Here is a 20,627-nt window from a genome sequence, read left to right on the forward strand (position 1 = left end):
TTTGGATGAAATGTTTTGTATATATCTGTGATACCATCTGGGGTAATGTGTCATTCAAAGACACTGTTTCCTTATATATATTTTTTTTTCAATTTTTTTTCAAATTTATTTCTGAGAGAGAGCATGAGTGGGGAAGGCACAGACAGAGAGGGAGACACAGAATCCGAAACAAAATCCAGGCTCTGAGCTGTCAGCACAGCTGACAGGGTTCAAACTCATGAACTACAAGATTATGACCTCAGCCAAAGTTGGACACTCAACCGAATGAGCCACCCAGGCATCCCTCCTTATATATATTTTTTAATGTTTATTTATTTTTGAGAGAAAGGGAGAGGGAGAGAGAGAGAGGGAGAGGGAGAAGGAGAGAGAGAGAGAGAGAGAGAGAGAGAGAACATGTAAGGGTCAGGGAGGGGCAGAGAGACAGAGAGACCAAGAATCCAAAGCCGGCTCTGTGATGACAGCAGAGACCCTAATCCCAGGCTCCAACACACAAACCATGAGATCATGACCCGAGCCAAAGTCGGACACTTAACCAACTGAACTACCCAGGAACTCTGACACTGTTTCCTTATTGATTTGCTACCTGGATGATCTGTCCATTAATCTAAGTGGGGTGTTAAAGTCCCCTATTATTATTGTATTACCATCAGTTTCTCTCTTTATGTCCATTAATATTTGCTTTATGTATTTAGGTGCTCCAATATTGGGTGCATAGATATATACAACTGTTATTGTCTCATTGGGTTGATCCCTTTATAATATGCAATGCTTTTCTTTGTCTCTTATTACAGTCTTTGTTTTAAAAAGTCTTTTTGTCTGATATAAGTGTTGCTACCCTGGAGTTTTTTTTAATTTCCATAAGCATGGTAAATGTTTTTCCATCCCTTCATTTCAGTCTGTATGTGTCATTATGGCTGAGATGAGTCTCTTGTAGGCAGCACATAGATATGTCTTGTTTTTTAATCCACTCTACCACCCTATGTCTTTTGATTGGAGCATTTAGGAAAAGGCTAAAATTCTTAATAGCTAATGTACTTAGAAATGGAGGGTAGGGGTACCTGGGTGGCTCAGTCGGTTAAGCGTCTGACTTTGGCTCAGGTCATGAACTTGAGGTTCGTGAGTTCAAGCCCCACGTCAGGCTCTGTGCTGACGGCTTGGAGCCTGGAGCCTGCTTCGGATTTGTGTCTCCCTCTCTCTCTGTTCCTCCCCAGCTTCCACTCTGTCCCTCTCTCTCTTAAAACTAAGTAAAAATTAAAAAAATTTAAAAAAAAAGAAATGGAGGGTAAAGAATAAAAAAACAGGTAAAAAAATGGGGAAAAGGCATGAAAAGAAAATTTACACATACATGCGCGCGCACACACATACACACACACACACACAGAAAATAAAAATAGCCTTCAAACATATGAAAAATATTTAAGCTCACATACAGTTAGGGAAATGCAAACTAAAATAACACTGAGATACCATTTCTCACTATTAGAGTAGCAAAAATTTTTAAATATGACAATATACTTTGTTGGTGAGGGTATGAGGAAACAGGATATGAGAATATGTTGATGGGAATGCAAACTGGTATAATCTTTCTGGAGGAAAATCTGGCAATATGCAACAAAACTATATATCCACTTACCTTATGACCCAGCATCCTACTTCTGAAAATCTATCTTTACGATATGATAATATATTTTCATATTATTGATGGAATAAGTTTATTCATTTACACACTGTTTGTAGTGGCAAAATACTGGGGGGAAACCCTAGATATCTAATTCATAGGAGAGTACTTAAATAAACAAAAATACATCCATACAGTGGAGTACCATGCAGCTATTGAAAAAACATGAGGAAGAGCTCCTTAAAACTAGCTGGAGTGATTTCTAATACATACAATATGTGGAAAAAAAACAAAATAAAAAAGTATATATAAATATGCTAACCTTCATGCACGAAAGAAGAGGATATAGGGCACCTGGGTGGCTCAGTTGGGTGAATATCAGATTTTGGCTCAGATCATGATCTCACGTTTTGTGAGTTCAAGCCCTACATTGGGCTAGCTGTTGTCAGTGCAGAGCCCACTCTGGATCCTCTGTCCCCCACTTCTCTCTGCCCCTCCCCTGCTTGTGCTCTTTCTCTCAAAAACAAATGAAACACTCAAAAAAAAAAAAAAAAAAGGAAATAAAGAAGAGGATATAAGAAAATACATACAAAAGAAATACAAGAAAGATAAACCATAAGGGTTGGGTGGGAAAGGGGTAGAAAGAAGAGGGGAATAGGATCAGGGTAGCAGGAAGGAGAAGTGATGCTTTCCTGAGAACATATAAATATTTTATAGCTTTGACTCTTAGAACCATAGCAATGTTTCACATACCTTCACATAGCCCCTTCTCCCCAAATAAAGAAACAAATCAGGATGGAAAACCAAAAATTGAATCTGACACTAGCAAATGAGTCTAACTATACTCCAAGTGATTAACAAAATGCACTGAAATATATATAACCTATATAACTTTGTGTATGCTTGAATTATATAAATAAGTAAATAAAATATTGTATTTTAACACATAAAATAAATATTCATGAGTTAATACTGCTATAATCAACTGAATAAATAAACAGCAGAAAAGATACAATTCTTTTACAGTAGAATTTCAATTAGTGAATGTAGCAGGGAAGCAAAAAATAGAAAATCACCATTAAACAAACACCAGCATAATAACTGTTATAGTCAAGTTCCTCTGATGAATACTAATATCAGTGAATGAAAATTTGAGGAGAAACAGGATTAATAAGTCTCAAACTATCTTCTCTGGATATTTATTAACCACAAAGGCAAACTAGTAACTTAACTATTCAGAAAACCACAGCCACCACCTTAATCAAGTGATGAAGTTTAGTATCACCAGTAATATGATATACTGACATCAAGAATTTAATACAATGTACTGAAAAAGGCATAACATCATTTCTGCAGTGTTCTTTAAAACATTGTATAAGCTCATTCTAATCATAAGAAAACATTAGACAAATTCAAAAGTGAGGGACGTTCTATAAAATAACTGATGAGTAATCTTCAAAAGTACCAAAATTATGAAAAACAAACAAAGATGAGAAACTGTTACAGACTATAGTAGACTAAGGAAGAAGTAACAATCAGATGCAATGTTTGATCCTGAAACACAAGAAAAGAGATTGGTGGAAAAACTGGTGAAATGCAAATAAGGTTTAATTAGTAGTTTTATGCCAGTGTTAATTTTCTGATTCTGATCATTGTACTAATGTTATATAAGACAGCATTAGGGAAAGCTGGGTGAGATGTATATGGGAATTCTCTATTTTTGCAACTTTTTTGCAAGTCTAAAATTACTTCAAAATAAAAGTTATAAAACAGGAGACCCCTATGTTATTTGTAGCCAAAGATTATGCTAATTGATAAACTTAGCTATAAATCATTCAAAAAATTACTTTGTTTTTCTGATATAGATGAGGGTTTTCCTCTGTGACATAAGAAAAAAGAATGTGAAAACTCACCTAAAATTGCAGAGAGGTCTGAAAACTGTGGTACCTTCTCTATTGCTATTGCTTTACTGGTATCCAGAAGAGTGGAATTCTTGCATTGAGTATGTTCTTCCAACCTGGGACATTTCCAATCTAAAACAGCAGGCAGAAATGGCACACAACTTTGAACAACAGCACACAACTAGTAGGTTACCTCCCCCAACTCCAAAGGTCCCAGCCATACTAAGCTGTGGCAATTAAAGATTTGGGTAAGACAGAGAAAAAAGACAAGTCTTGATGGCATCAGAATAGTAAATATTCTTTGGCCTATTTCAGTACTGTAATCTACTTTCTTTCATGGATTTTTGCCCCATAAACATTACTGACATAAGAGACAGACAGCATACCTACGAGGTTCCTTTTAATATTTTATGTATAAATTATACCTATTAAATAACATGCTAGTATTACTTGATGTCAGTTTTAAACTTTCCATTAACTTCCCACTACGCAAGAATGAGGTTATTCTCTCTTACATCCCTGTCCCCACCTTTTCCACACTTCCCATTATCCTGATATTATATTACATATTTAGTTAGATCAATATTCGGTATAGACATTATAATAATAAATTGCCATAAAAATGCTATTTACTCTTGTACACCATAACAATCATTTCTACCCCTGGAGTCAGTCTTTTTTGCTAGTTTAGTTTTCTCTGTATTTTTCATCTATTTAATCCCAAACTTTACACCACGTTCTATAAATTCATTCTTTTCATTCCATTTCTAGTGTTCTAAAGTTTCACAATGCTTCATCTTGGTGTTTTTCATCTATTGTGGTAGGCACAGTGTGACCCTTTTAACACAGAAATCATATTCTTTAATGCTAGGAAACTGTTCTTGAATTATAACATTGGTAATTTTCCTCTTGTTTCTTTCACCATCTTTGTCTGAAACTGCTTTCATTTGATATTGGATATCATATACTCCTCCACTAACTTATCTCTGTTGAGTAGCAACCTTTCATCTTTATTTTCCTTTTTTTTCTCCTCAACCCTAGTTTCTAATCCTTCTAAATTTCTCTCTGCTATTGCATTCATGATCTGAATATTCCCTTTTTCATAGCACCCTATTCTTATTTAATGAACACAATATACATTTTATGTCAGTGAGACTATTTTTTCAATATATTTTTTTCTCCTTGTGTTTCTATTTCTGCTTGGTTCCTTTTCTTAATTTTTAATTTTTAATTTTATTGTGGTAGGAACACTTAACATCAATCTACCCTCTCAAATTTGTAAGTGTACAATATTGTTCAGTATAGCGTATCACAGTGTTGTATAGCAGATCTCTGGAACCTATTCATCTTACAAAACTGATACTTAATACCTGTTGAATAGCAGCTTCCTATGTCTATCTCATTCTAGGCCAGGGCAACCAACATTCTACTCTCTAATTCTATGAATTTGACTATTTTAGATATCTCATGCAAGTGGAATGATACAGTATTTATCTTTCTGTTACTGGCTTATTTTACTTATCATAGCATTCTTAAGGTTCATCCAGGTTGTTGCATATGGCAGGACCTCCCTTTAAGGCTGAATAATATTCCATCATCTGCATATACCATATTTCTTTTATCCATTCATAAATCAATGAAAACATAGATGGTTTCCACATTTAGCTATTGTGAATAATGCTGAAATAGATATGGGGCGCAAACATCTCTTTAAGATCCTGATTGCAATTACTTTGGATAAATATCCACAAGTAGGATTGGTGAATCACATGGTAGTTCTATTTTTAATTTTTTGAGGAACCTCTACACTGTTTCCCATAGCAGTTGCACCATTTACAATCCAAACAACAATGCACAAGTGTTCCAATTTCTCTACATCATTGTCAACACTTATTTTTTTGTTTATTTATTTTTGAGAGAGAGACAGATCATGAGTGGGGGAGGGACAGAGAGAGAGAGACAGAATCTGAAGCAGGCTCCAGGCTTTGAGCCTGACGTGGGGTTTGAACTCATGAACCGTGAGATCATGACCTGAGCCGAAGGTGGATCCTTAACCAACTGAGCCACCCAGGATCCCCCGCCCCCTTTTTTTTTTTTTAATAATAATCATCCTAACAGGTCAGGTGACATTTCATTGTGGTTTTGATTTGCATATCCCTGATAATTAGTGATATTGGCATCTTTTCATATACTTGTTGGCCATCAGTATATCTTCTTTGGGGAAATGTCTATTCAAGTCCTTTGGCCATTTTGTAACGGGGTTATTTGTTCATTTTTTTCCCCGAGTTATAGGAGTTTCTTATATATTTTTTAACATTAATCTTTTATCAGGTAAGTATTTTGCAAATATTTTCTCCCTTTTTGTATGTTGCCCTTTCACTCTGTTGTTTATTTTGCTGTGCAGGTTTTTAGTTTTATGTAATCTCACTTGTCTAACTTAGCTTTTGTTGCCTGTGCTTTTGGTGTTACATCCAAGAAATCATTAAGTATCATGAGGGTTTTCCCCTATGTTTTCTTCCATGTGTTTTATGGTTTCTGGTCTTATGTTTAAGTCTTTAATCCATTTTGAATTGGGTTTTTTGTATGATGTAGGTATTGGTCTTATTTCATCCTTTTGTAGGTGGAAGTCTAGTTTTCCCACACTTGATCTTAGACAAAAGGCCAAGAAGCGATGGAAGTCCAGTTTTCCCAACATTGTTTGTTGAAGAGACTATTCTTTCCCCACTGTGTATTCTTGCCACCATTGTTTAAAATCATTTCTCTCTATTCTATTCATCTACATGTCTATCTTTATGCCAGTACCATACTGTTATAATTACTGTAGTTTTGCAATATATTTTGAATTCAAAAAAGTGTCAATTTTCTGTATGGTTTTTCTATTTATTGAAAATGGGAGTAATGAAGTCTTCATTACTGTATGGATGTCTATTTTTGCCCTCAGGTCTGTCAGTGTTTATCTGTTAGGTGCTTTGATGTTGAGTGCATATTTCTTTATATTTGTTATATGTTCCTGATTAATTGACCCTTTCATCATTATATAATGTCTTTGTGTCTTGTGATAGTTTTTGACTTAACGGATGTTTTATCTGATATAAGTAGAGCCACTCCTGATTTCTTTTGGTTACCATTTATATGGATTATCTTTTCCTATTGCTCCACTTTCAGCCTATGTGTGTCCTGAAATGTAGAGTCTTTTGTAGATAGCATATAGACCTTGTTTTTCAAAATCCATCCAGCCACTCTGTGTCCTTTGATTGGGGAATTTAAACCAGTTACATTTGAAGTAATTATTGATAGGGAAAGAATATTACTATTTTGTTAATTATTTTGTCTTATCGTTCTTTTACCCCTTTTCCTCTCTTGCCATCTTCATTTGTGTTTCATTGATTATTTTTATACTGATATGCTTTGACTCCTTTCTATTTTTCTTTTGTGTATTTTCTATAGGCATTTTTAATGTGGTTACCATGGTGCTTATATAAAATATAGTCTTAACAATCTATTTTAATCAGATAGCAACTTCGATTATATACAAAAACTATACTTTTATTTCTCCCTTTACACACATTTTGTGTTACTGATGTTATGGTTTACATTTTTTTTATGTTGTGTATCCATTAACATATTTTTATTTTATTTTTAATACTTTAGTCTTTATTATTAGAATTAAAAGAGATTTAAATACCACTGTTACAGTATTATTTTATATTTATCTATATACTTATTGGCAAGTTTTATATTTTCATATGCTTTTGTGTTGCTGTTTAGAGTCCTTTATTTCAACTTAAAGAACTCCTTTTACCATTTTTTTTGTAAGGTGAGTCTAGTGGTGATTAACTCCTTCAGCTTTCCTTTAAGAAACTCCTTATCTCTTCATTTGAGTTTTTATTTTAACCACCTGGTGCTCATCAGGACAAATATACTCCTTAATTCCTATTACCTATTTCACCCATCCCTCACCCACCTGCCTTCTGGTAACTATCAGTTTTTTCTCTATAGTTAAGAGTCTGTTTCTTGACTTATCTTTCCCCCCTCCTTGTTCATTTGATTTGTTTCTTAAACTCCACTTATGAGTGTAATTACATGGTATTTGACTTTCTCTGACTTATTTTGCTTAGCATTATACTCTCTGGCTCTATCCATATTGTTGCAAGTGGAGAATTTCATTTATTATGGCTGAACAATATTCCATTGATGTTGTTTGTTTCTATTGATAGTTTTGCTGGTTGACAGTTTCTTTACTTTCACCACTTTGACAGCTCATTCTACCCTTTGTGGCCTGCAAGGTTTCTGCTGAGAAACCCAATGATAGTTTAATGGGGGTTCCCGTGTACATATCAAGTTGCTTTTCTACTACTGCTTTCAAAATTAAAAAAGTCAAAATTATTAAACAGTCAAATTATTAAAAGTCAAAATTTGACTTTTGATAATTTATGAGTCCCTGTGTGGATTTACTTGGTTACCTTATCTGAGATTCATTGGGCTTCCTAGGTCTGCATGTGCATTTCCTTCCCCAAATTGGGTAAGTTTGCAGCTATTATTTCTGTGAATAAACTTTCTGGCAGGCTCTCTTTCTTTTTCCCTCACACTCCCTTCAGTCCCTTATTCTTTCTCCCTATTCCTCCCTCTCTCGTCTTCTTTCTTTTACCCTTATCCCTCCCTTCTTTCTTTTTCTCCCTCTCTCCCTCCCTCATCTCTTCGCCCTCTGAGACTCCTATAAAGTTTAAAGTTAAAAGTTGCTCTGTTTAATTGTGTTCTATGAGTCTCTTAAGGTTTCCTCACACACCTTATTTGTTGTCAGTGGCCAATAGGCATCTAGAATATACCAGGTCCCATCAGCACTTTGAGACAATTGAGAAAGAAGTCATTCCCTTGGGTAGCACTCTGAGACAGGCAAGAGACTAGCCAATCCTTTGGGAAGGTCCCAGAAAATTTACAACATTTCACACATGGTTCAGTTCTTTTCTTCCCTAACCAGGGAGAAGATGGGACTTAGGGGTTTCCTGCCAATTCCTGTTGGCTTTGATATGGCTGGTCTCATACATGCCCGAGGTGCAGGAGTCCCTTTAACCAGTTTCCAGATTTCTCACAAAGGGAAAAAGTCCATGTATTGCTGTTGAATTGGTGTGTCCATGGGGGAAGAATGGATCAGGGCTTCTTATTCCAACATCTTGCTGATGTCACTCTCTATATATTTTCCTTTGTTTTGATCACTATGTGTTTTGTTAGAAGACTTCCTCAGGAAGACTGATGATCCTTGGCTCTCCTCTTATTTAAGAGGGAGCCCTAAAAGGCTAAGTGGAATCTCTGGCCTTGTTTGGGCTTGTCACAGAATTGGTTTCAGTGCAGAGTGTTCTTGTCAGTTTCACTGAAGGGGTACTGAGGTCAGTATCTTTAGGTACTTTCTTTAAGGCTGCTCAGATTTGTTAGGAAAGAATCTTCCATTCTCCTGCCTAGAAAGTTCAAGTCTGGGTGCTAGTATTTTGGAAGCTGAGCAGAGAAATGGGATGTTGGGTTGGGATGGGAACAGGCATTAGTCGAGAAGGTCTCACAATTCAGATGTACATTTTCATTTAATTTCCCCTCTTCTTCATTCAGTACAGTATCTGAGACAGTTGCCTTTTATGTATAATAACACCCAAATCTCATTGGCATGAAATTAAAGCATTTACTCTTATTCCCATGTGTACTGGTTGGCTCAGGCAGGTATGCTTCAGATTAGAGACCTGCTGATCAGATGGGGCAGCTCCCTGCAGTCTGCAGGTTGTCTGGGACTATTCTGTCCCATACCTCTCATTCTGGGGTCCCCACAGGAGAGGCAGAAGCTAATTAGGATATATTCATCTCATAATGTTAAAAGTTTAAGAGGACAAGCCCAACCATTTAAGCATATTTCAAAGATCTGTTTATATCTTATTGCCCAAAGCAAGTCACATTTCCATTACTGTACCAAAGCCAAACAGGGAGAAAGTTCATTCCACCACTACAAGGATATGGCAAGGGTGTGAACATATGATACCACTCCAGGGGAATGAGTAATTGGGATCAGCATTTCAAATTCCATGATCCTTGCTATTAACAGTGCCTAGTATCCTCCATTCCAGAGTTCCTCAGTTTCAAAATACCCAAAAGAATAAATCTCCACGCTCTATTTAAGTAAGACAGTAGTCACCACATCTTCTACATTTCAGATATATCTTTTTACAAGTATTGGGGCATCCAAATTGTGAGCTTCTCTGGGATACTATAATGCAAATTGGCTTGTTTCTGGGTCATTCCCCTAATGTCTTCATCCTTTTCTTATCTGGTGGCTTTTGATGTACAGTCCTATGTGACTGAGCCTGGAATACGGTGGATAGTGAGCGAGGGCAGGAGGTTTTAATGAGGAAGACAAGCACACCTTCTCAAAAGGAACATTATTCATTGGAGGATTTGTGGACAAAGGAACAATTTCTATAGTGGGTCAGCTTAAGTTTGAAATTGTTTTCTCACCTAAATAATCTGATCCTCTGAAGATCTCAGGTGATGGGAAACTACTTAAACTCTCTTCAAAACTCTTGTATTCTGTGTAAGAGTCTGTGAATGAATAGCTCAGAAGAGAACTAGAAATTTCATGCTGCAAACTTTGTCCTGTAGAATAAACAAACAAAAAAGGTAAAATGTTTCAACAGTAAACACACTCAAAATCCTAAGAATTCAAATATGTAGAAATATACATGCAGTTTTATACAGAGAATGTAAAATTACTTATATAAATGACTGAAAAAGCATACAATTGTACACCACTTTAACTTAAACCTTAGAAAATGACTTGTTTTTTATGTAGAAAAATGCATTATAATCTTTTCCATTGCTTTCCCAAGTTTTATAATTTATTCCTTATGCTCCTTAGCTTCAATTGTGATTTTTTACCCCAAAATACAAGTTTTATATATAAGTAACTCATTAACTGTAAACTAACAAGCTGAGAATAAAGGGTAATTCTAGTTATTCCATTTAAAAATCAATGAGCCTACATCACCAGAGAAATACAAATCACAACGAGATGCCATCTCACTCCTATCTGAAGGGCTAAAATTAACAACTCAGGAAATAACAGACGTTGGTGAGAATGCAGAGAAAAGGGAACCCTTTTGCACTGTTGGTGGGAATGCAAACTGGTGCAGCCACTCTGGAAAACAGTATGGATGTTCCTCAAAAAATTAAAAATACAACTACCCTACAATCCAGCAATTGCACTACTAGGTTATCCAAAGGATACAAAAATGCTGATTCAAAGGGGCACATGCACCCCCGTGTTTATAGCAGTGCTACCAACAATAACCATTTTGTGGAAAGAGCCCAAATTTCCATTGAATGATGAATGGATAAAAAAGATGTGGGGTGTATATATATATATATATATATATATATATATATATATATATATATATATATAATGGAATACTACTTGGTGATCAAAAAGAATGAAATCTTGCCATTTGCAATAACATGGATGGAACTAGAGTGTATTATGCTAAGTAAAATAAGTCAATCAGAGAAAGAAATAGCATATGATTTCACTTATGTAGAATTTAAGAAACACAACAAATGAACATATGGGAAGGGAAGGAAAATAAGATAAAAACAGAGAGGGAAGCAAACCATAAGACACTCTTAAATACAGAGAACAAACTGAGGGTTGCTGGAGGGGAGGGTGGGTGAATGGGCTAAATGGGTGATGGAAATTAAGGAGGGCACTTGTTGGGATAAGCAACGGGTGTTCTATGTAAGCGATCAATCACTGGGTTCTGCATCTGAAACTGATACTACACTGTATGTTAACTAACTTCAATTTAAATAAATAAATTTTAAAAAAGGATACAACCAGTTGTAAATTAGAGACTATTTTCTATTTCCTTATATCTTTCACACATCAACTTTATAAATCTAGTAACCAAGGACATTTATTGTGTATTTAAACTACAATTTTACAAAATAAGAATTATGGTTAGTTTATTTTCTCTAAACAGAGTATAAAACTCATTCAACAAGCATTTGAAATTATATGATGTCCCAAATATGGGATAGGAACATAAAAGGTAGTGCTTATTCTCAACAGCTTTGGATCCAAGAGTAACAAAAGCAATTATACTGCTGTTTTAAGTCCTGATAGAAGTATACAAAAAGTGCCACAGAACTTCCAAGAAAAAACAACTCATATACAAAGAAGAGGGGTCAGGAGAGGCTTCCCAGTAGAGACAGCACCGGAATTTTTTTTTTTTTTTTCTTGAAGAATAAGTAGAAATTAACCAGGCAAAGAAGAAAGACGTAAGGAAAAACATTTGTTGAGCAGCTCCCTTGCTCTTTTGCACTATATTCTAGAAAATATTTCTCTATTCTATTTTCTAGCTAGCTAAGTTGATTTTGAGCTGAATTCATTTCAATATTAGGCTCAATTACTGAGTTTTTAAATTTGATGATATTTTTAGTTTCCAAGGACCATTAATTTTTTAAAATAGGACTGTTATATTATGGATCCAGGGGCCTCTTGTCTTTAAAGAGATATTTAGTTTTTCTCTAGTTCTTCAGGCGTTACTCTGTTTGCTTGATTTGTTGCCTCTCTTCTGTGTCACTGGTTTTATTCAAAGGTTTGGGTGTTCCTAGTTGTCTGTTCATACCTCTGCTTGAAAATATGTATTTTTACAGCAGTGTGTATAAACTCTGAAATAGTAGCCTAGCTCTGGAGATTTCTTAGAAGTGTAATGAGACATGCTGAGAACCCATGTTCTACATGGTGATGTCCTCCTGCAGTTTCAGGTATTGTAGGTAAAATGGGGCACTATTTTAATTGTCTGGCTAGTGTACACACTAGAAGGCTCCTTTATCAGAATTTCCACTTCAGAGAGCCATACTACATCTTTATCCTGGGGTTAACAAGCATAATCTATCTCTTTTACCTTTTTCTCCCTCTGCTATCCTTGTGGTAATCTGGATTTACTACAGACTCTCTTCTGCTTCTCACCCCAGTCCCAGCATTGATACTTAAGAACTAAACCCTCAGTTCACTTTCCTTAGGAGTAGTTCTCAGGGTTTATCCTGGCAGCATGCATTGTCAGCTGCCAATGTTTCCAAAATAAGCAAAGGATGAGGCAGAGGAACCAAGTCACATAGTGGCAAAATGCAGTGCTTAATCTATCACCTTGACACTTCCTTCAGGGTCCTTTTTATTATAGGGTTTTTTTTTGTTTGTTTTGTTTTGTTTTGTTTTTGCATTTATTCACCAACTATTTGGATGTCTCTAGAGCTCTTATCTCTGTAGTGGTTTTTCTCTGCTCTTCAAATATTCTCAAATATTCAGCAATCTGATCTCATCTGCTTTTAAGAATTCCTCAGTATTTCTGGTGTGCTGATGGCATCCTTTCTTGTATTCAAAAATAACTTCAATTACACCAATATGTAGATGGCTCATAAATTTCTATCAGCAATCATCCATATCCAACTTGCCTATTTGGCATTCTACTTAGTCATCTTAAAAGCACCCATAACCTAATATATTAAAAACATAATTTATGACCTTTCCCTCAAACGAGATTTTTTTTCAGTAAATGGCACCACCTTGTATCCAGTTATGCAAGCCAGAAACAGGTGTCATCTTTGATACTTCCATCTCCTTCATTCTTCATTTGCCAAATTCTGTCAGTTTCATTTCCTAAAATGGTCATGAGCTATGCTCACTTCTTTCCATTTTCAATGTCATCCTTTAGTACAAAGTGCCATCATTTCTCCCCTAAAATACTGTAATAACCTCCTATCTGGTCTATTTGCATCCATTCATGCTTCTTTCCATACTGTAGCCAAGATGATCATATTATCTTCCTAAGTAAAAGACTCCAGTGGCTTCCTGCTGCTCCAAATATAAACAGCCATATCTTTGACATGGCCTACAAGGCTCGGCAAGGCCTCTGTGTGTGTTCAACCTTGTCTTAATATTGCATTTACCCCTCCTTTCTGAACGACAACCACACTGGACTTCTTTCAGTTCATTGAACATGTAAGGCTTAATCCCATGTTACGGTCTTTGCTATTCCCTCTGCCTGGGTGGCTCTTAACTCACCTCTTTGCATAGCTAATTTCTCCTTTTCTTCCAAACTCAATTCAATTGCTGTTCCTTCATAGAAGCTTTCCCTAATCTCTCCAGCTAAACTCAATTTGTTACATTCAAATCAATCTCTTTTGTAGCATTTATAACAATTTTAATTTCCTGGTGTGTACTTGAAAGCTATGAGGATGAGGTCCATTGCACAGGCAGACGGATTCACCTTGGACTAGGAGAAAGATACCTCTTCCACTAAGATGGGAAGATGAAGCAAAAATACAAATGGATGCTTATGTTCAGAAGAAAGAAAGTTGAGAGAGCTCGTATCTGGCAGTCTTACCTGATACTAGCTCACTACTCGATGAACTACTGTCAACCTGGAGGTCATCAGTCATTGACTCCTAAGTGAAATAAGAATTAAAGGTATAGCACAAACTATGAGACTGAATATTTTTATATTTTATTATATCACATTGATTTGGTTACTTTGAAACGAAAAACTGAACTTTGTGTATCAGCTTCATATGTATAATAGATTCTTCAGTTTCCTGACCACAGATGTAATCTGATATTTAATATTAAATCTAAAAATAAATACTGAAATATAATAATGTGGGCACATCTACAGAGTCAGCAATATACTAGTCAACTAACTACTGTAGGTTAAACCAGCACCTAGAAAGTGAACATTCTTCTGACCACCTAGGTAAGAAAAGTTTTTCTTTCTCTAGATAGGAAGGCAAAATAAATCAAAAGACTGATAAGTCTAAATAAAATACGAGAAATACAACTAAAGGCAAACAAATATAAAAGTATTTGTTATATATGTGTATAAAAGTGTAACTACCTTCAACATATAATGAATAAGCATTTCACCAAAAAAGAAACACAGATAGCCAATAAAATAAAAAAAAAGTATCAATTTTACTAGTATTCAGAGAAATGGAAAATCAGATAACATGTTACTTTTCATCTATCAAATATATGTGTTTTCAAATTATCAGATAAAATGGTGCCAACTGCCCAACATGAATTAAAAATGATTCAACCCTTGACCCACTGCAAAATTTTTTATCTTAGAGTGACAATTTGAGTGTACACAAAAAACTTCTGTGGTAGAATGCCCACTGATATCTAAAATGGCAAAACCTTGGAAACAATTTCAATCCTCCAACTACAGGAAAAAGTCATACAAATTACAGTATAAGACAAAGCACTATGCAGACACCAAAAATCATATTTTTAGAGACCACTTAATGTTAGAGGAATATACAATCAGGCAACAACTTTTAAATTTAAAAAAAGGCACAGAAAAAAAGGAATGTAGAAAAAATATATAAAAAGTAGAAGAAACTTTTTAAACACTTTTTTTTGGCATAGTCTGGATCATCTACAACGAACACTTAACAGTGTTAAAATCTGGGGTAAAATCCTTTAAAAAAATGCCTTTGTTGAAACTGCCCACCCCCAAAACACATGTTTTAGAGATATATGTAAGCTAAAGCACTGGAACATGACTATTTAATGTTAATGGTAGATGAGTCACAAGCAATTTTTAAAATCTGAGTTTCTCCAAACTACTGCTATGTATCTTTAAAATACTGTACAGAATCCATATTAAGTACAGTAGGTCAAGAAATTATATAATATACTAATGGTAACGAACACTGTTTCTAGTTGTTAATGGAAAGTCAAATAAGAAAACATGAAAATGACTTTGAAATGCTTTTAAGTGCTCCTCAACATAAGGGAGTTACTAAGAAAAACTTACATATACCTGTTTCATAGAAAATTACTCAGTAATGGGCATTTCTCAAATTTTTGTGAAGGGAAATTAAAAATTAAAAATGTGGCTATGAATCCACCAGAATCAGAAATTCAAGGCCCTGTCTAAAGAGAAAACACCAACGTTTATAAAAATGCTACGAAGCCATGTATTCTCTATTGAACAAAGACTATACTACATTTTAATCTACAGGCGCATCAGTTACCGCTGGTCTCTGCTGTTAAGTATACCCAAGGTCCGTAAGAGAAATATACATACACTCAATGGAGCAAACTTCTCATCCCAGGGCTCTTCACTAGTGCTATTTCCACGCAGGCTTTTCTGTCCTGTAACTCTTAACTGAGTGCTAACAAACAAACAACGCAATTAGTTTGCACGGTCTGGGCTTGGCTTTCCACGGCTCTGTTCATACTGTTCAGAATCTGAAAGGCCATGTGGGGACGCCATTAAGAAAAAGACCCCAGTGGGTTAATTGTACCAATACCCAACTGATGGTGTGAATGCTTTCTGAAGATTTGAGCTCACTTGCTTTTAGGTAACTTGGCAAAACTGCTCTTTAAAAAATTCTGGGCCTGGGGCGCCTGGGTGGCTCAGTCGGTTAAGCGTCTGACTTCAGCTCAGGTCATGATCTCGCGGTCCGTGAGTTCAAGCCCCGCGTCGGGCTCTGTGCTGACAGCTCAGAGCCTGGAGCCTGTTTCAGATTCTGTGTCTCCCTCTCTCTGACCCTCCCCTGTTCATGCTCTGTCTCTCCCTGTCTCAAAAATAAATAAAACGTAAAAAAAAAAAAAAAATTAAAAAATTCTGGGCCTATGTTGTGGGAGGAGCGAAATCACAGTATTCCACCTATTTTCTTCGTTGACTCTTGGAAGGAGAAGTTGGCTATTGGCAGAAAATGAGGATGAAAATTTTGAGGGGGGCCAGAGGCATGGGCTTGGCACAAGTGGCTACGCACCTCGGCGGCCTAGAGCGGCTAACTCCCCGCCCACTCCACTCGGCTCTCTCTGAGATCTTCGACAAACAGGGCGCTTCTCCTTTCAGGCCTAAGAGAGGGCGGCATATTTCAGGGAGAAGCCCCAGGCCCGTTTGCCGGCCTCGGGTTTCCCTGGGCCGAGGCCTAGCCGCCCCCGCCCTTCGCCTTTGCCAACCCCGAGTGCCGCTCCACAGGCTTGCCCACCCGGGCTTACAGTGCGCAGAGTGCCTTCTGTCTGGACCTGGAGGGGCCTCCGCCTTCACGGTGGGGCCTAGCTCCGGCGTCGGGGTTAGGTTGAGCCTTTGGCCAGCCCGCTTCTTGCGGGTATACACCCGTAGCGACCACATTGCCACCCTACCCCCCAAGGCCTTAGGGGCCTCTTGGCCCTCCACAGCCCCTCTCGTCGCCTTCCGGAGGAAGTAAGCTAGGGTCTGAGTGCCTCAGCGTCCACGCACAGAAGCTGCCTGCGGAGCAGTATGACAAGAGCTGGGCGGAGAAAAGCCCACGGAACCAACTGCTACACTGGACTGACGAGCACCCCGCCTCGCTCCCGCCTTTTTTTTTTTTTTTATCTCGTCCAAGCCATGCGCTGGCTTCTGGGAAACGGAGTGACGTGAAGGCCGCCCCGCCCCCCTGGAGGTGCGGCGTCCGGGTATTTGGCGGTAGACCCGCATGGTTGCAGGTCCAGTTTCGCTGGCTGTCTCATCTCACGCTTGAAGAGAAGCTTATGGGAAAAAGCCTTTTAATCTTCCTGGTGGTTGCAAACTTTGCTTTTTATTTTTCCCTTAATGTGTTGAGCTCATCACCTGCGTGCTACCGATGGCTTAGCCCATCTCATTATAAACATTGCATTAATGCCTCAGTAATATTTTAGGTCTCCGAACATAGGGAGTCTTGGTGGGGTGCGGAGTGCGGTGGTCAGCCTGACTCAGTGCAGGGAAAGTCAGACAGCAACCAAAGCACATTACCAGCAGAGAATATCCTCCTGAGCAATCAACTTCAGTTCCGGGGCCACCAGTTTACTGGGGAGCCATGGCATTTGAGAGTTAGCATTCAAAGACCTTGCTTCCAGGAGATTTCTTCTTAAGGATAAGAAGAATCCCTTCGCCCCATCCAGGAGCTATCTCCTGGACGTCTGGGCAGCTTTATGGTCAAGGTAGAGAATTTCTTACCTCTTAGTGTCCTGGGGCTCAGCTTGTTTGCTCTGCCTCATTGCAGGAACGTAGGAATGACTTCCCTCTCTCCATACATCCTGGTTGAACCACCTGGCTGCATCTGATAAGCATATTGTGCATATAATAACCATCTTCATATTTTTAAAATGACATTTCACAACATTAAAAAATGCGTTTGTAGATATAAAATTCAAAAACTCAAAGACTTGTGATGTTCCAATATTGTATGTGTGACTATAGCACACATATAGCCACAATGTTTTCCTAATTAAATTCCTCTGAACTTTTTAAAATTTAAAATTTTCTCATAGAAAGTCACAACAATCGATTTAATATACAATTAATTATTAAAACTTAGCTTTATAAAGAACAGAAGGTAGGAATTCCTACCTAGTTAGATATAGTGCTTTGAGTCACTGAATCAATACTTACTTAGCATCTTAGTCTGTGTTAGGCATTCTGGTAGGTCCTGGGGATACAGAAGTGTGTTAGAAATGGTCCTTCAGTCTAGGATCTCAAAGTCTTGTTGCAATACAAAGCAATTATCATATTTCAACCTCCTTTCTTTAGTCACATCCATAACATGCTGACAAGCAGTCTCTAGTTTACAAGTCAGGTCTCCAGGCTCTCCTCTCTCTGGAGGCTGTTGTGAAAAAAACTCGGAGTTCTTAAATGACTTGTGGGAGGTATGGATCCTTCCATGCCTTACACCTAGAAAGGGAAGAAACAATGAAAAAGGAAAAGAGCTTAAAGCAAAAGCTGATCTGTGCTTTGGTGTCCCTATTCCTTAATTGTCTTGCTATACTGATCTCCATTTACTGAAATGCCATCAAGTAAAGGTTTATGGAAGTTAATGCATAGGGTTTCAAAACTGGAAATAACCTTTGGAATGATTTCTTGAGCCAAAAGCGGTCCTTGAAGATGATCTAATTTACCCCTCATTTTGCAGCTGAGGAAACTACAGGTTAGGGAGGCTTGTTATGACAGATGATTGGCATAGGTGGCATGAGTCTCCTGGCATTTGGCTAGTGTGCTTGTCATGGCCCTGTTCTTCCTAACACATGGCTGGGAAAGGGGTCGGGGGAGCAAGGAAAGGAGTTTGAAGCCCTCAGTTGCAAGGGGATGAAAGATACTATAGACACACTTGGTCTGTTTAAAAAAACTTTTTTTAATGTTTTATTTATTTTTGAGAGAGAGCGAGAGAGAGAGAGAGAAAGAGCAAGCGAGCAAACAGGTGAGGGGCAGAGAGAGAGGGAGACGCAGAATCCAAAGCAGGTTCCAGGCTCTGAGCTGTCAGCACAGAGCCTGACGTGGGGCTCAAACTCACAAACTGTGAGATCATGACCTGAGCCTAAGTCAGACACTTAACTGACTGAGCCACCTATGTGCCCTACACACTTGGTCTGTTTAAAGCTTCACCCAGTGCCAGCCTATAAAAGGGAAGGAGATGTGTCCCATACAAAAGGATGGGCAGAGACGTCTCAATTCAAGTATCTCTCTGTATCTCCTCATTCTATCCCCAGATACACAAATGCCAGTGCAAGCATTCATCAAGTTAAATTGAACTTCTCCCGTTTCCCTTTGTACTCCTCCCATATCTAGACTCAGAATTCTGCTAGCAGTGTTTCAGTTCACACGATGGGTCACACGATGGGTTTGACTAGGTTTGGAACAGTTATGGAGAAACTAACTTCCATGATAAAACAAATTCCAAATTTTGAAGAGATTTCTGAAGGAAGTTTTTGTTGTTGTTTTGCTTTGTTTTAAGTAGCTCTTTTGTGGGTTTAGCATTCCCTGGAGCCCAGAGGCAATCCTTCTCTGTTTTCTTTTGGAGTGACTCACTGAGCAGTTCTGTTTGTGTTACTAACCATAATTTTCAGGGTCTAACTGGAAACCAGTTTATTTCTGCTTACTTGACCAGACTGTACAAAACCACAGTGACAGAGGAAATGTATCTTCAGGTGTTGTGATCTTAATGCTATGCAACACATGAAAAACAGCCAAGGGGATTTTTCATTCCGTGGCTATTTCTTGAGCATCCTGTATGGGCTGGTCCTTCTGCACTGGGGCTATAACCTCAAGCAACTCACAGCGTGAGTGGGAGTGGGGCAGAGGGAATCTTCTCAGATAAAAGGATAACTGAACTGTTCTAAGAGCTGCGTGGTGGCAGTTAGCAGAGCTATTAAAGGCTATGGCATTCCATGACAGTGGGACCATATGTGCCACATGGAGGCACAGAGAAGCATGATGCTTTTAGGGCACTACATAAAGCAGTTGATATGACTGGAACCAAGGCTCCAATGGAGGAAGCGCAGGAGTAGAGATGCTACGCCTTGTGTGCTGAACCAGGGAGTCTGAACTTTATCCTGGAAACTGGGAAGTCATGGAAGGAATATTAAGCAGGAGAGTGGCATGACCAGATTTTCAATTTAGAAAGATCACACTGACTAAAATGTGGATGGTGACATTTAAAGAAGCTGGGGTAGAAACAGGAAAACTAATTAAGAAAGAACAGTAATATTCCAGACAAGAGATGAGAATGGCCTGAACTATACTAATAGCCATTAGAATGGAGGAATAGACAATAGCAAATATACAGAGAAGGCAGAATCTGCATAACTTTAGGCATGGCAGAATGTACCATCTTAAGAAAGTATAACCATTATCTTGTATATGGGTAAAAAACATGGAAATACTGTTTCAGGGGCATCACAATGGAAAGTTTGAATACAGTTGTTCTTTTAAAAGTATAAAAATGGTTTAAATTCAGTACACATTTAAATCCAGGACACACTTGGTAACAGAAAATGCACAAAGAAAAGGAGTACCTCAGGGGTGGGGGAGGACTGTAAATCTTTGGAGTTTGGGGACACTTATGGAGACTGCAGAGTATGCTGACTAGTGGTAAAGTTTGATATAATGTTTACCATAAGCTCTATGATCAATGATTACTAATATACTAACATCAGGGGACTATGCTATATAAATATATAAAATAGTAATTATAACCAACTTTGAGAAACGAAAAAATCTTTATTTTTTACAAAAGTTTTCATAAATGCATTTTATATTTGATAGGCATGCTATTATAACAAAGCA

The 20,627-nt window shown here is 37.6% G+C and overlaps 1 protein-coding gene across 5 annotated transcripts in view; it reads right to left on the minus strand.

Moving 5' to 3' along the window:
- The window catches only part of MEIKIN (meiotic kinetochore factor), a 79,281-nt gene extending 62,413 nt beyond the window's left edge, over positions 1-16,868 (minus strand). For all 5 annotated transcript variants that reach the window (XR_006193775.1, XM_042905794.1, XM_042905814.1 and 2 more), the window contains exons 1-6: positions 16,568-16,868; positions 16,336-16,423; positions 15,642-15,729; positions 13,938-13,998; positions 10,012-10,149; positions 3,532-3,651 (exon numbers count right to left, since the gene is read on the minus strand). Coding sequence is in view for 4 of the 5 variants with exons in the window: in XM_042905794.1 (XP_042761728.1) it covers positions 3,532-3,651; positions 10,012-10,149; positions 13,938-13,998; positions 15,642-15,729; positions 16,336-16,423; positions 16,568-16,700 (628 nt within the window). In the remaining variant the exon portion in view is untranslated. The remainder of the gene's footprint in view (positions 1-3,531; positions 3,652-10,011; positions 10,150-13,937; positions 13,999-15,641; positions 15,730-16,335; positions 16,424-16,567) is intronic.
- Between the last annotated feature and the right edge of the window lie 3,759 nt (positions 16,869-20,627).

The sequence above is a fragment of the Panthera leo genome, chromosome A1, assembly GCF_018350215.1.
Source record: "Panthera leo isolate Ple1 chromosome A1, P.leo_Ple1_pat1.1, whole genome shotgun sequence".
Taxonomy (NCBI): domain Eukaryota; kingdom Metazoa; phylum Chordata; class Mammalia; order Carnivora; family Felidae; genus Panthera; species Panthera leo.